At 38.0% G+C, this 14527-nt stretch overlaps 1 protein-coding gene across 1 annotated transcript in view; it reads left to right on the top strand.

The window, feature by feature from the left end:
• The window catches only part of LOC106883660 (receptor-type tyrosine-protein phosphatase mu), a 51183-nt gene that overhangs the window by 19788 nt on the left and 16868 nt on the right, over positions 1-14527 (top strand). Inside the window, exons 2-6 of the mRNA XM_089347672.1 lie at positions 4392-4535; positions 7764-7901; positions 9329-9449; positions 9840-10051; positions 12891-13166. Coding sequence (XP_089203798.1) covers positions 4392-4535; positions 7764-7901; positions 9329-9449; positions 9840-10051; positions 12891-13166 — 891 coding nt within the window. The remainder of the gene's footprint in view (positions 1-4391; positions 4536-7763; positions 7902-9328; positions 9450-9839; positions 10052-12890; positions 13167-14527) is intronic.

Raw genomic sequence — 14527 nt, 5'->3', positions numbered from 1 at the left:
AGACCCTTGTTAAGGAGTTTGCAAATCATGTATCCAAGATACACTTTCAGCTCCATACCAACCCGCCTGGAGTAAAATATGGCTGAACTTGAACTCTTGAGGAGGGAATGCAACTCCTTAATTCACACACTACAATTGATCGCGATATCTAAGACAATAAGGACGGGTAAGACCTTCTTAAGATAAATAAGATTACGAATAAACAAGAAACTTTCCTTTACAACTTTCCTACCATGTCGGTGGCTGACCAAGATTAACTCTAAATTAAAAAGGTAAAAAGAAAGCGTCCATCCATCCGACCGTCCGTCCGTCCGTCCGTCCGCCCATCCATCCATCCATCCATCCATACATACATACATACATACAGTAATCCTTCACCATTTCGCGGTTCATCTATCACGGTTTACCTATCGCGGTTCACCTATATGTTTATTATTTAAGCTTACGTCGATTCTCCAGTGGCGTTGTTTTGCATTTATAATACAAATTATAAATAATAATAATAATAATAATAATAATAATAATAATAATAATAATAATAATAATAATGATAATAATAATAATAAATACACAGTACAGTACTGTTTGTGCTTCACAGACTTTCACCTATCACGTGGGGTTTGGGAATGTAACACCCGCGATAGTCGAGGGATTACTGTACATCCATACCAGTGGCGGCTCGTAGGTAAAATTAGTGGGGTGCTGCTTCAGAAAATTTTTAGTCGTTGTGTTAATATTGCGTAAAAGGAAACAAACATATAAAAAGAAAATTTATACATAAACTTGATCGGTTCGCGTTTTAGCTACTGCCGGGTAAGTGTGCTTAATTTGTTCACTGAACACCGCCGCGAATTCCTCCTTGTTTTTCAAAAATCCCCACTAAATCACAAAATAAGTGGGGGAAAATCTGCCCTATTTTTCAAATCCTGGCAGCAACACTGTAGCTGGAAGCAGGACAACAATCTAATTCTCCTCTTTACCACATTCAAGAATATAAACATGTTTTTAAGCAACACACACGCGGAGTCAAAAAGAAACACTACCTTTCACCAGCACACCAGGGTCAACACTGCGTGAACGACAGTGCTCTCTCTCTCTATCTCTCTCTCTCTTCTCTCTCTCTCTCTCTCTCTCTCTCTCTCTCTAACGAGCAGCTCCCTATCTCGAACATGTGAGCATGCGCACAACAGCCAAACACCGCGTCGCTGGAAATGTGAAGCGCACAGTTCTATATAAGCACTCTTTGTATGTTTTTCATAAACTAGGGGATGGCTACTGACATTAAGCTTAAGGATTTTATATAATGTACAAGTATAAAGAAAGAATTAAAAAAAAAAGGATTCATTATATTGAATGTTACCGATAATATCGAGTGGAAATAGGGGGTACTGCATTTCCACAGTGCCTATACAGGAGCCGCCACTGATCCATCCATCCATCCATCTATCCATACATACATACATTCATTAATTAATAGAAAGACTCAGAACAAATGCCACCACCTGAGATTCTATCCGATGCTCTAATGACTCAGATAGTTCACCGTGTTGTTATTGTTGTTGTCGTCGTTGTTGTTTATTTTAGTATCTTGTCTGTTTTATTTAACAAAACTTCATTTATCCTTGTTATTATGCCTGTTGCTATAGCTATCATGATTAACTCTATTGATATAGCTACTGCTGATAGAACGTAAAGACATTGCTTGGATTTGTTGTCAACACATCCGTTGCTAATAGACATGCATGTTTTCATCCTCTTATCCACCACGCCTCCGACAGTACAAGAGATCTGAAAGAAAATGAGAAAGGTAGTAGTGATATAATGTCTGTCACTATAAGCGTATGAGGCCTCATCTATAGTATAAATTGGACATAGGTGATCGTTGTATTCTTTCTTGTCTTGAGGTTCACAGCCAAACGGCTGGATGGATTCGCGTGAAAAATGGCACACATGTGGAGACGGGTGCATAGATTGGAATGCGATTTGTATTTTTTTCTAGCCCCACATAGTTACCGAGAAAATTGATTAAAACTTCTCTAATGAATTTCCGCGCCATTAAAACAACCAGTTGCTCACACAACCGGCATATTTCCTATTTAGTACTGGGGTGTTTCATTTATGCGGACGTACTCCTGTATTTGTCTGAATGTTGGATCTTTCGGGTGCTTGAATGTCAAGTTAACCCAGTGTGCCTCCATGTTGGTAGAGTATGGAGGACTGTTTTTGTCGCCATATTGTCTCAAATGTTCATTTAGTCTCTCTGCAATGCTTCTAGATGTCTCATCTATGTATATCATGTTCTTGTCTTTACAAGCACTCTCTATGCACCTTACAGTTAATGCCAGGGTTAATCTTACATACCATGCAGTTATCATCGGCGCATATGGTATTCTCAAAGGGGTACGTCCTACATTGTTGTGATCTGGTGGAGTTCCCTGGCTTTCAACGATCTTAATGTTGAGTTTGGTCTCCTTCAGGGCTTTTCTAAATCTTCGGGCTAGTCCTCTATGGCTGTGGCTTCTACAAACATCACTCATTAATATTTGTCGGTCTTGTACCACGTGTTCACCGTTTGCTTAGTCACAAACTCTTTGTATCCCATTCCAATCTTTACTTCTATATCTAGGGCAGGTACCACTGGTTTCATTACATATAATGCTATCTAACTTCTTTCTAGCTCACCTCTATACCCCAACCCTATCTTTCTCGGTCATATCCAGAGAAATGCATGCGGTGCATGAAGTTCTGTACATGTTTCTTTGTCTCATAGAGTTCGCATAGTGGGGACACGTTCATTATAATGTACAGAACTTCATGCACCGCATACAATTCTCTGGATATGACCAGAAAGATACGGTTCTGGTATACAAGGTGAGCGTGTTAAGTAATAAGGCACTAAAAGAGAATGACTCACCAGACACAATAATATATATATATTTATATATATATATATATATATATATATATATATATATATATATATATATATATATATACACACACACACACACACACACACACATATATATATATATATATATATATATATATATATATATATATATATATATATATATTTTAAAAGGAAAGGGAAACAAAACCAAGGCAGGACGAACGTCTCGGGTCATTTAGAATATTTAATTAGAATAAGGTGAATTAAAAAGCTTTCTGAGTTGTTTTCATCGCATGAAATTAGTAGTAGCTCGTAAAAATATATACTGTGTTTATTAAATTATATTTATCTCTCACCAGATGTACTATTTCTGTTGATCTTACCTCCAAGGAGCAGTATGCTATATGTGTGCGCGGGCATGCGTGAGTATGTATTTGCGTGCGTGCGCGTGTGCGTGCGTGCGTGCGTGCGTGCGTGCGTGCGTGCGTGCGTGCGTGCGTGTGTGTGTGTGTGTGTGTGTGTGTGTGTGTGTGTAGTTAACGTCATACGAATTTTATAAACTTACGAGAGAATGTGAAATATCAATAATTCATTTTGGAATAGTATAACTCGAAGCAAACACACATAAAGATATAAACAATATCATGTAGATGTTGGTACTTAAATAGTTTTCATAATAAACACACACTTCGTTTAAATGACTCCGATGAAGCGATGTTACTCAAGCATTCGGAGCGCAAACTTCTCATGGAAGAAACAGTTGTAAGATAACGTAAGTGATTGCGTAATTCCTGTTCTTTTGTTACTCATACGCATAACGTATTGAGCTTCTAGCAACTGGCTATTAGTATTACTATGCCTAAATGAAATTGTCACACACACACACGCGCACGCACGCACAAACACACATATATACATTCACACAAACATAAAATAAATTAAGGAAATCCGACTATACTGTTTTAATTGACTGGTATATAATGTGAGTGTGTGTGTCTGTGTGCGTGCGCTTGTGTGTGTGCGCGTGCATGCGTGCGTGTGTGTGTGTGTGTGTGTGTTTGTGCATACGTGGCAAGAGTGCGTCATGGAATTGCATTGACTCAGAAGAGGAAAGCATCCACCGCAAATTAGGCATACTGATGCATTTACTCGGCATCGAAGTTAGAATCCAAGCTGCAGGTGTAACAGCGGCAGAGAAAATGTGAAAAAAGGCTGGCAGAGGCAGTGTATGGTGGGGCGAAGAAGAAGTCGAGATGGGAATGAGAGTCTGAAACCCGTGGTGAAGAAATGCAAGGTGCCAATAGAGACAGAAATATGCGTGGAATGCATTATGGTATAGTTATGAACTTACTAGGGCACCATTATTGCATACGTATCATATGTCTAATGCCTCATTATTTTTGTTACGATAGTTAACAAAATCCCGTGTTCAGTTTTTTTCCATCCCGGACGACATTTAACATTGAAATGTAATGTTTTGCTCATGTCTCCCCTCCAGCAAACACGTGTCCCGAAGGAAAGTTTGGAGATAAGTGTCAGCTAACGTGCCACTGTTTCAACGGTGATAAAGTCTGTGATGCCACTGGTTGCAGTGATTCCCTTTGTAGACAAGGCTTCAGGAATGCACCAGATTGCCAGACAGGTAAGTTATTTATTAATATTTTGTCCTTTTATTTATTAGAAAGCCATTATATTATTACAACTGCAGGTAATCTCTTAAGTGTACATTGATTGATACTCTTTCTTTTACTCTTTTACTTGTTTCAGTCTTTTGACTGTGGCCATGCTGGAGCACCGCCTTTAGTCGAGCAAACCGACCCCAGGATTTATTCTTTGGAAGCCTAGTACTTATTCTATCGGTCTCTCTTGCCGAACCGCTAAGTTACAGAGACGTAAACACACCAGCATCGGTTGTCAAGCGATGTTGGGGGTACAAACACAGACACACAAACACATACACATATATATATATACATATATACCATAGGCTTCTTTCAGTTTCCGTCTACCAAATCCACTCACAAGGCTTTGGTCGGCCCGAGGCTATAGTAGAAGACACTTGCCCAAGGTGCCACGCAGTGGGACTGAACCCGGAATCATGTGGTTGGTAAGCAAGCTACTTACAACACAGCCATTCATATGCCTATTATGTCACTTGAAATTCTAGATCAAATTCAACAATTCAATCTAAAATTCCATAACTTATTTTATTGAAACCTACAAAGAGAATATATAAAGTTGCTTCATTGAAACCCTAAATAAAGCAATCCACTTGATGATGGGCCCTTGGTGATGAGTTTAACATAGAGTGAAGCCTATACAAGAAGCCTGTTACTAGGACCATGACAGCCATGAGACAATTTGAGGATTTGGGTCTGATATCAGGTACTGGAGTGGTTACTATTAATTCGTAGAAGAAGGCGACCTCAACGCTAGAAGCTGCTAGCAAAACCACTCGTCAATTTTAACAGTGCCGCTGCTACATTCAGCAAGGAATTACTCCTTTGCAGCACTTACCATAGCGAGGTGGACTTGGCCATTTGAGGAATGTCTTGGGAGCATGTATAATAATGTACCGGTAACAAAATACGAAGCGCTAACTTCTTGAAAAATTGTCCGTGAGTGAATGCGACATAATGAAACACAATAAAAGACAGGCCGTCATGTAAACAAAAGTGTGTGTGCGAGTAATACATGTATGTGTATGTAAGAGATACAGCGGATAGAAAAGAGTCAGTAACACGTATGAGGATTTAAGATGCCAGTTCTTAGAGTACACAGTGGTAAGTGTCTGTATATAAGAAGCTAAGGCGTGTGGGGCAGAACGATCACTAGTTGTGATGTCCTTCGCAGGCTGGGTTCTTGGCTGTTATTTATCGTGGTGAAGAAATCACACAAACAGAATCGAAGAGAAGTGCCGCGGTAGTTTGGTTAGCTGTAGGTATCGTGTGTACGTGTAGAGTCATGTTGACGCTGTTGGGGACGCTGGTAGTCGTAGTGTCGTGTTGACGCTGGCGGCGATGCTGGTAGTACGCAGAGTCGTGTTGCTGCTGGCGACGTCGGGGGCGATGCTTGTAGTTCGTAGTTGTACGATGGTGTTGATGTCGTCGCTGGAAACTGGTTGCTGCTGTGTTATGCGTGTGTGGTCAACGCCAGATCTCAAAGGAGATCTGAGGCGCGACGAATTGGCGGGGATAATTTAGGCTATTTATAAGAAAATAGGGGCTCCAGGAAAGCATTAGAAAAACACTATCACGTGACCTTATTAGGGGCTGTGGTTGGTCGATTTGCGTTCTGGCGGGAACGGTACGAGGCAGTTGCCGCTTCAATTAATAATCAGTCACGTGATGGATACAGTAGGCTGCTCTGTGCTACGCCCGAACTTGATTATATTTATAACAGTGAGGAAGATGGTTTGTTTGTATATAATGGCGATAGAAGTGTTCACTACACTAGCCTTGCACCAGTCGGTTTGTCGAAGACAAACAGACGAAATAAAAAAAAAATTGTAGTGAAAAAGACTGAAAGAACGGTTGGTCTATACTGGCATTTAGTCACCATTTTTAAGTGAAACTGTGTGAACAGGATCACGTGGGGCTGTATGGACGAATCACGTCGGGATCACCAGTTTGTAAGAACGACCGTGCGAACCCAAAAGGAGAAATGGTGACGAATGGAAAAACAGGGCTCCTTTTATAACGCGTCACACGGTCGAACACAGCATATATATATATATATATATATATATATATATATATATATATATATATATATATATGTATGTATGTATGTATGTATGTATGTCGTATATATGTATACATATATATATGTATGTGTGTATATATATATATATATATATATATATATATATATATATATATGTGTGTGTGTGTGTCTGTGTCTGTGTCTGTGTTTGTCCCCCCAACATCGCTCGACAATCGATGCTGGTGTGTTTACGTCCCCGTAACATAGCGGCTCGGCAAAAGAGACCGATAGAATAAGTACTAGGCTTACAAAGAATTAGTCCTGGGGTCGATTTGCTCGACTAAAGGCGGTGCTCCAGCATGGCCACAGTCAAATGATTGAAACAAGTAAAAGAGTATATGAATGACGACAACAAAACACTCCTGTATAGGCTTCATTGAAGAGGTAATGATTTGAGTTCCGATAACAGTTGACAATTCGATACAGCAAAGTAATGGATTGTGGGAATGTTCCATAATGTTCATGATCTGTTCTCAAACATTTATCACCGAAAGTGTTTGGAAAAGACCGAATGCTTTATTAAAAAGGATAAATTCAAGATAAGAATAAGATATATCTTATAATTAGAATACATGCCGGATGTGGGTATTGATCAATTTATACATATTAAACAACATTGTATGCGAAGAAATAATTAAGGAAGCTAATTGAAGAGCACTTTTTTTTTTAATACACTCTATTGTATTGAGACTGGTTTTGTGTTGTACGTTGTGAATCGATACAAAACCGCTCGACAGAAAGTAATGCATTTCTCATGTAAACGGTATAATACCCTGGGATGCGACCAGATAATCATATTTGGTCCAAGAACCACATCTGGAAAACAATAACAACAACAACAATGATGATGATGATGATGAGGAGGAGGAGGAGGAGGAGGATACAAAAATTAATAAATATCAATATGCAGGACATTATCGGCCTTAATTACTAATCTATATATTTCACAAAAGTCATTAGCTAAGATTAACTCAGTCATTCAAATCTTGTTTATTACTCACGCATTCTTTCTTGCTAAAATTAGACATTGTTTTTGCCATCAGATCATTAAACAAATGCTGTTTCTATATCTTGATTCCTTTTATTTATTTATTTACATTCTTAGTGTGTTCCCCGGGTAGATTTGGTCAAAGCTGTTTATTCTTATGTCACTGCCCAGAAAACGATTTCTGTGATCCTGTAAATGGTTACTGTCGTTCGGGTCGATGTCATCGAAATTGGTATGGTAGAGGCTGTCAGACACGTAAGTCAATAACTACATATCACTCACTACGATACTTTTATAAAACATTTCACATTCTCTTATTATATGAAATAAAGTCTGTCTCGAGGCCTAGACCTCATAGACCTGTTACCCGGTTTTTAAGATGAATATCTGACCGAAATCACAACATCTCCCCGCTGACAGGGACGCCAGCCCATCACATTTAATATTGAATTGAGTGATGCAACGCGATATTTTTTGCTCAAGAACGCAACACATTGCCTGGGAATCGAAATGCCGATTGTGAGTGCAGTATCATAATCACTAGGCCACGCGCCTTCACAGATAGTACATACTTGAATATAAAGTGTTTTATAATAGCGTCATTTTAGGAGTATACTGCTGGCATATCTATGATGATGTCTTGCAAACAACTTGCACATGCAAGTGCTACCAGTCAAGAACTCCACATACCGGAAGCCAGCAAGTGTATGGGGTCATCAGGAGAGAATGCGCGCCGTTTCGGGGTCTACCTTTCGACGGCCTCAATGCGCACCGGACCCCCCCCCCTCACTGATATGAGGCCCCGCTTAGTAGATCAATTGGTTATTAAATAAGCTCAATATTTCTCTAGCCATCGCTCATCGTCTCTTTTTAACCAAATCCCGTGGCTAGCCTTCTCCACTGTAGTTTGGCTAGCGGTCATGGTGGTATTTACCTTACGACGAGTTAAGCCTAACGATAACAGTCGTATATTTGCTGTAAATTTGGTGTTTATGCTACAACTATTTTTTCTAACATCTATTAGAAAAGGCTAAAGATATTGAAAGAATCTTATTTGTTTCTAAGTTAGTCATGTTCGTAGCTGTTATTCAAATAATTGTTCGAGAGATCAATGATGAAAGTATCAATTCTTTTGATTTGTCTATATATTTCAAAACTTGTTGCTCGCTCCTGATTACAAATACCCGTGACCGTCTCGTATATTTTCATATACAGTTGCCAATGATTACACCATCTAATGCAGCCTTTCTTTCTAAGATGAAAGGAAATGGTATGAAAGAGATTTAGCAGTTATTTTAGCCGGTCGATCGGCTACGTAGAGGCTACCTCAGTAGTTCATCTTATTATAGATGATAGCGGACTTAGAGCGTATAATTACGTTTTGAAGAGGGGCAGACAATACCTTTTATTCTTCCAGGATGACAAGTATCAGTTATGCAATGTGGTCGATCCAATAACGTTCTCCTTCAAATTCGAGACATTCTGCTATGTAATCATTGCTGTAGGCTGTGCGTTGTCTCAGTAGCAATGAATAAACTCATGTTATAAGTTTTTGTACTTCTACGACTGTGATGTTACGACTAAAAACGTTTCATACTTCAGTGAAGAAGTTTTTGTTTTTTTTTACTTTGAAACGTTTTAAACAATTATAAAGTTACTTGATCACTTTCATTCCCTTATAGAGTTGTCAACTCTTGTCAATCCTCCCACTGCTAAGGTTTTGGACTGTCACACAGTTTCGGTTTCATGGAATGCCTGGAATTATGATTCGGACCTGGGCTCTACAACCGTATCGTTTTATTCGTACGTACAACATTTTTTATCGTCTGTAAATACATTAAATGAATGATGCATCAGGCATTTCATACGCACAAATAACCCATGACCACGATTTAAATATCTTTTGTTTCATAGTTATTCTGTCTTTTTTTCTCTTTAAAATGGTCATGCATTATTTTCCTGATCTATTTCCATTTTTAATTGAATAAACATTATCAGGTTACAAACCATATCTTATTCTCATATCTTATTTTTTAAATGAACCTTAACTTGATATATCCATTAAGAGGGAGACTGAAGAGTGACACCGCCCCTTGGTCTTCCCTTATTACCAAATTGCTCGTTTGAGCATTATTTTACTATTTAGCATGTTGTCTTCATTGTTACAGTAATGTTTTGCTTTGTTTTTATAAGGTTGAAAATGCGCAGCAAATCTGATGTAAACTGGGTAAACATAAAAGATGTACTTCAAAACGAAAACAACTCTAAATATACTGTAAACGTCACAGGTTTGACTGAGAATTCCCTCTATCAATTCCGGATTGATGTCATCTCTTCATCGAAAAAAATTAATATCAGCGGGCCAATAGGTGTCCCGACACCGTTTATCTTCGTACTGTGTTCAGGTGAGTGTTTTTAATATTGGCAAAAAAGGAAAACGTGCTTTAATTGATATTCAATTAAGAGTCGCCTGGCGTATGATATACATGACTCTTGTTTTATGTATTATAAGATCCTGTCTTTTAATTTGTGGTTAGTCCGAGGAACAGGGGCACTTAACTCCATCTTTTCAGATTCGTCATCCTCAGATTGACAAGACCAATGTGGTTGATGAGTTTGAATATCTGATGTTCAATGTCAACAGAATAAATATTGGAATGAAGAAAATTCTAGACATTGATGTTGTGGAATGGTGGATGAATATATAAATTGTTAGTGAAGAGTAAGACTCAGTAAGGGCGACGATAGAGTGAAAGAGGTGAGTTTTGGGTCGGTTTCATTGAAGGTGATATGCAATAATCTGGGCAGAAAGGCAGAAACTGTTGCAGTACCAGTAAAAAGTCAAAGAAGACTGCAAGTTTGTTATCTAAGAGTTGTAGTATACTGACAAATGAGTATTTGTCAATCAGCTTGATAGTCTAACACTGTCCTAAATATCTAAGTGCACCATTGTACATATTTGAAATGAACTATTTTATGACCCTGGATATGTAACCCAATATTCAGAATGTAATTTTGACAATGTTTAATGTGTGAAGTCGCTAAGACAATACCTACGGAAAGTTTTAAGTTCTATTGTGCTGAACGTGTGTTTGTGCGAACTATTTCTTTGATAACTACAGTGATTATTTATTAGCGTTGTCGATGTAGATTAAATTATAAGGTTTCCATTGAAGGATGTTTTTGAAGTTTGTAGAAACCGTGCATGTTTGTCATGAGTTATTTAAGTTATGTATGGGTGATTCTTATCTGCGAAAGTTTAAGGAGGTGTGAAGAATGGTATCCCCACATAGCAATATATGTTTGTTTGTAGTAACACCACCAAGCCTTGGAATAAACCCCACTCAGCTGACTCCTTGGGGTCAGAGAGTAGAGCATATAGTGATAAGAGCCCAATCAACTCATGATGCAAAGGTGCAGTCTTACTGCAAATGCCTAATCTAGTAATTGATTAAACACTTAGGGTTCATAGGTTGACAACTTTGTTAGATTGTTTGTTAATGAACTCTTGTATTGATAGCTAGAGTTTTTCTCCAATGTTCTTAGAGAATTTTCTTTCTTAGACTCGTCTGACTATTAGGTGTAAGACTACGTCCAGTTTGATACCACCATTTGGTCACTGGATGCCTTTAGTGTTGTTTACTTCGCTGCAAGCATCCAAGCCACAACCCTCGGTTGTCTCCCTGTCCACAGGTTTCCCGCTGACATTGACCTTGTTAGCCGAAATCATGGTAATTACTATAATAATTAACTTCAAAATGTGAATATTTAAGCAAATTATAAACAATAAACAAAAGTATGATTTTTGAAAATTTATCAAAATCAAGAGTATTTTGACATACAATAAAGACAGCCACTGCACTTGTAGTATTAGGTAACGCCCTGGTTTGTGTGTGCGCGCACAAACACACACACATAAGCACATACACATACACACATATTCATATCAACATACTCGTTTTGGGTATGTGTGTTTGTAAAGGTGGTGTATTTTACTAAATCGCAGTAAGAAGGTATTGAAAAAGTGCTAATAAAAGAAAGGGGGTAACAATCAAACAAGTTTGAGAAATGCTAACTTCATCAATCTCATCTACTTAAGAATACCTACAAAGATCACTGGAATTAACACTCTTCCCGTGACTTACTTAAAAAAAGAAATTGTATTAGCTCTTGCTACAGTTTCCACTTTAATAATTCTTTGTTGTATTTTTAGCAGATTATCCGCTGTTCTTTTAAACACCTTTTATGTCTCAGCTTACCTAATCACATTAGATGGTCTTGGACCGCTGACTCCTCTTAATAACCGGAGGCTTAAATTGTATTTTATCTTTGCTTTTTGTTTTGCACGCTTTCGGCTTAATTATCAGAGTGATTGTAAAGACTTTCTCAATTGTCACAGCGTCATACTGTCACACGATTGGAACTAGATTCATCTCTGAGCCGGGCCTAATTAATGACTTTCATGTTATGGGACCCGCTCTGTATTTTATAAAATAAGGATAATTTTAGTTGCTTTTGAGTCTCCTCCCCTGTTTCTGGCTGTTACAGAGAGCTCTAAATGTTGTCTGTCGGCTCAGTAAATTAGAATTATTCCATTTGATCATTATTAACTAAACCGATCATATGATTAGCTACAAAATGGGAACTACACATCAGAAACCTTCCATGAACAGCTAATGAGTGTATGAAGGTAATTAGAAACATTGCGACATTACGTCAGTCATATCTCTCTCTTCATGCCATGTCATGGGCATCGAATTCCTCGACGGCATCGTAGAGATGCCATCGTGATATACAACGTCTTGGGTACTTTTTAGACGTAGCATAACCCTTCTTCCTCCAGATCTAAACAAACTTGATTTTTTTTTCCGGAGAGCAAGAAACAGACAGAAAGAAAGAGTTAGAGAAGGATCGACTCGAGTATAGGATTCCCAATTTATTTATCGAATACAAAAGAATGAAAGGCATAGTTTACTTCGGAGGGATGTGAACTCAAATTTCTAGGATCAAAAACGTTGACTGCCAAACAATTTATTCAACATTCTGACAACTCAGCCAACTGTCCGTTTACATATATTCGCATACAATAAGTACCTATCATTTCTTTTCTTTTACCACGGGTACTTCATAATGGTATTTCTGTTATTTTATTTACTCCGTTTTTTTTTTCTTAATATAAAATTTGACTTAAAAAGAAACAAAATGTTTTCTCTTTTACTTCTCTCTTTCTAAATGCGCTTTTAGCGTTGGTGGATAAAACTCTGCAGACTATAAACACAACAGATGATGGCCACATCGAAATCTTCCTTCACAAGAAATACCAGAGCACTGTTAAAGTGAGCTATGAAGAGACTGGTATTGGAGATTGTGATGATATTTCAGCAAATGTATCCAGCATTACATTTGATTCAAGCTTCGTTGTGTTAAATACCAGCTTATGGCGACATTATACAATTACTGTAGAAATTATGTCTCCCTATAACTTACATTATGTCGAATCAGTACTAACTGCCGAAATGGGTAAGTGAATTGACTATAACACTGGTCAACACTTTTTTTCTTTTTATTATCGCCAAAGTTATTGGACTGACTTTAGAGTAAGTTTGGATGCTGAATCTAAATATGACATCAATTTTGTTAGATTGGTCCTTGCCTCTTTACAAAACCGGAAGCCCCATATTTGAGGATTCGCCCTTTGAGCCCTTGTCAGTTTTATAATATACAGAAGTTGCTGAATTGATTTTTTTAAGTATTAGGTCATTTCATATAACAGTTCTTGTACTTTGAAAAATTCAATTTTTCAAGGTTGCTTCAAAGATATTTTGCTATGTAATCGGTTGTGTGTTTAAAAGGTTCGTTTACCGATTACGCAGCTACTGATTCAGACGCACTGCGTGATGTTTTGAATGTCTTCTACTAGAGCCATGGGCCAACAAAAGCCTTGTGATTGAATTTTGTAGACGGAAACTGAACGATGACCTTTCATATACACACATATGAATGTGTCTGTCTGTCTGAGACGTGTGTGTGTGTGTGTGTGTGTGTGTGTGTGTGTGTGTGTGTGTGTGTGTGTGTGTATGTGTGTGTGTGTGTGTGTGTGTGCATGCGCGCGTCTGTGTTTGTGTACCTATGTGCATCCGAGTCTCCTGAACTTTACATCACATGATAGCTGCAAATGAGTATCATTATAATGTTAGTGTTTTCATTTGTTCCCAGTCTTATGTAAAAACATGTCTAATCATAGAGAAGTATTACCTTGCTTGGAAAAATGTGAGGGTTGGCAGCAAAAAGGACTGTTCGTTTGTAGAAAAGCTACCTTCGAAAATTCCGTCTAACTCATGTAATGCAAAGAAAAGTAGACGCTAAAAACGGTAATGATGATGATGATTGTAGATATTAATTTTAAATTTATAGCATCATAAACATTACACTTTTTGCTGTCTTAACTTTATCTCACTAAAATACATAACCTTTCCACGGGCTTTCACACGAAACCTACCAACAGTAATTTATTATTCGTTTCTAGGGATGTGTTAAAGAAATCATAATCGCATGGGATTAGATAACGTGTCATACTAAAATAGATATCATCTCATTTGTTTATTACAATAAGTTTGGCTTGAGTGTTTTCCACACGTACATACATGCCCATTCTTATATACATGCGCAATTCAAGAAACTTCAGTTTATAATAGCAAAAATATGTACACTAGGTATACATATGTGTGTGTGTGTGGTGTGTGTATTTGCCACCTAAATGTGGCTAACCCTTAAGGGTCGATGCTACTGTAGCTTGTAGCCCCAGGAAGACATCTCCTCCAGCTAGCTATTGACACACTATTTGTGCCCTATCAGTATTTGCAAAGGGAAGTCATCGTTCC

The sequence above is a fragment of the Octopus bimaculoides genome, chromosome 2 (genome assembly GCF_046866305.1).
Source record: "Octopus bimaculoides isolate indiv1 chromosome 2, ASM4686630v1, whole genome shotgun sequence".
In the NCBI taxonomy this organism is placed as follows: domain Eukaryota; kingdom Metazoa; phylum Mollusca; class Cephalopoda; order Octopoda; family Octopodidae; genus Octopus; species Octopus bimaculoides.
Note: the sequence above shows the minus strand (reverse complement) of the source record. Positions and strands in the feature narration are given on the sequence as shown.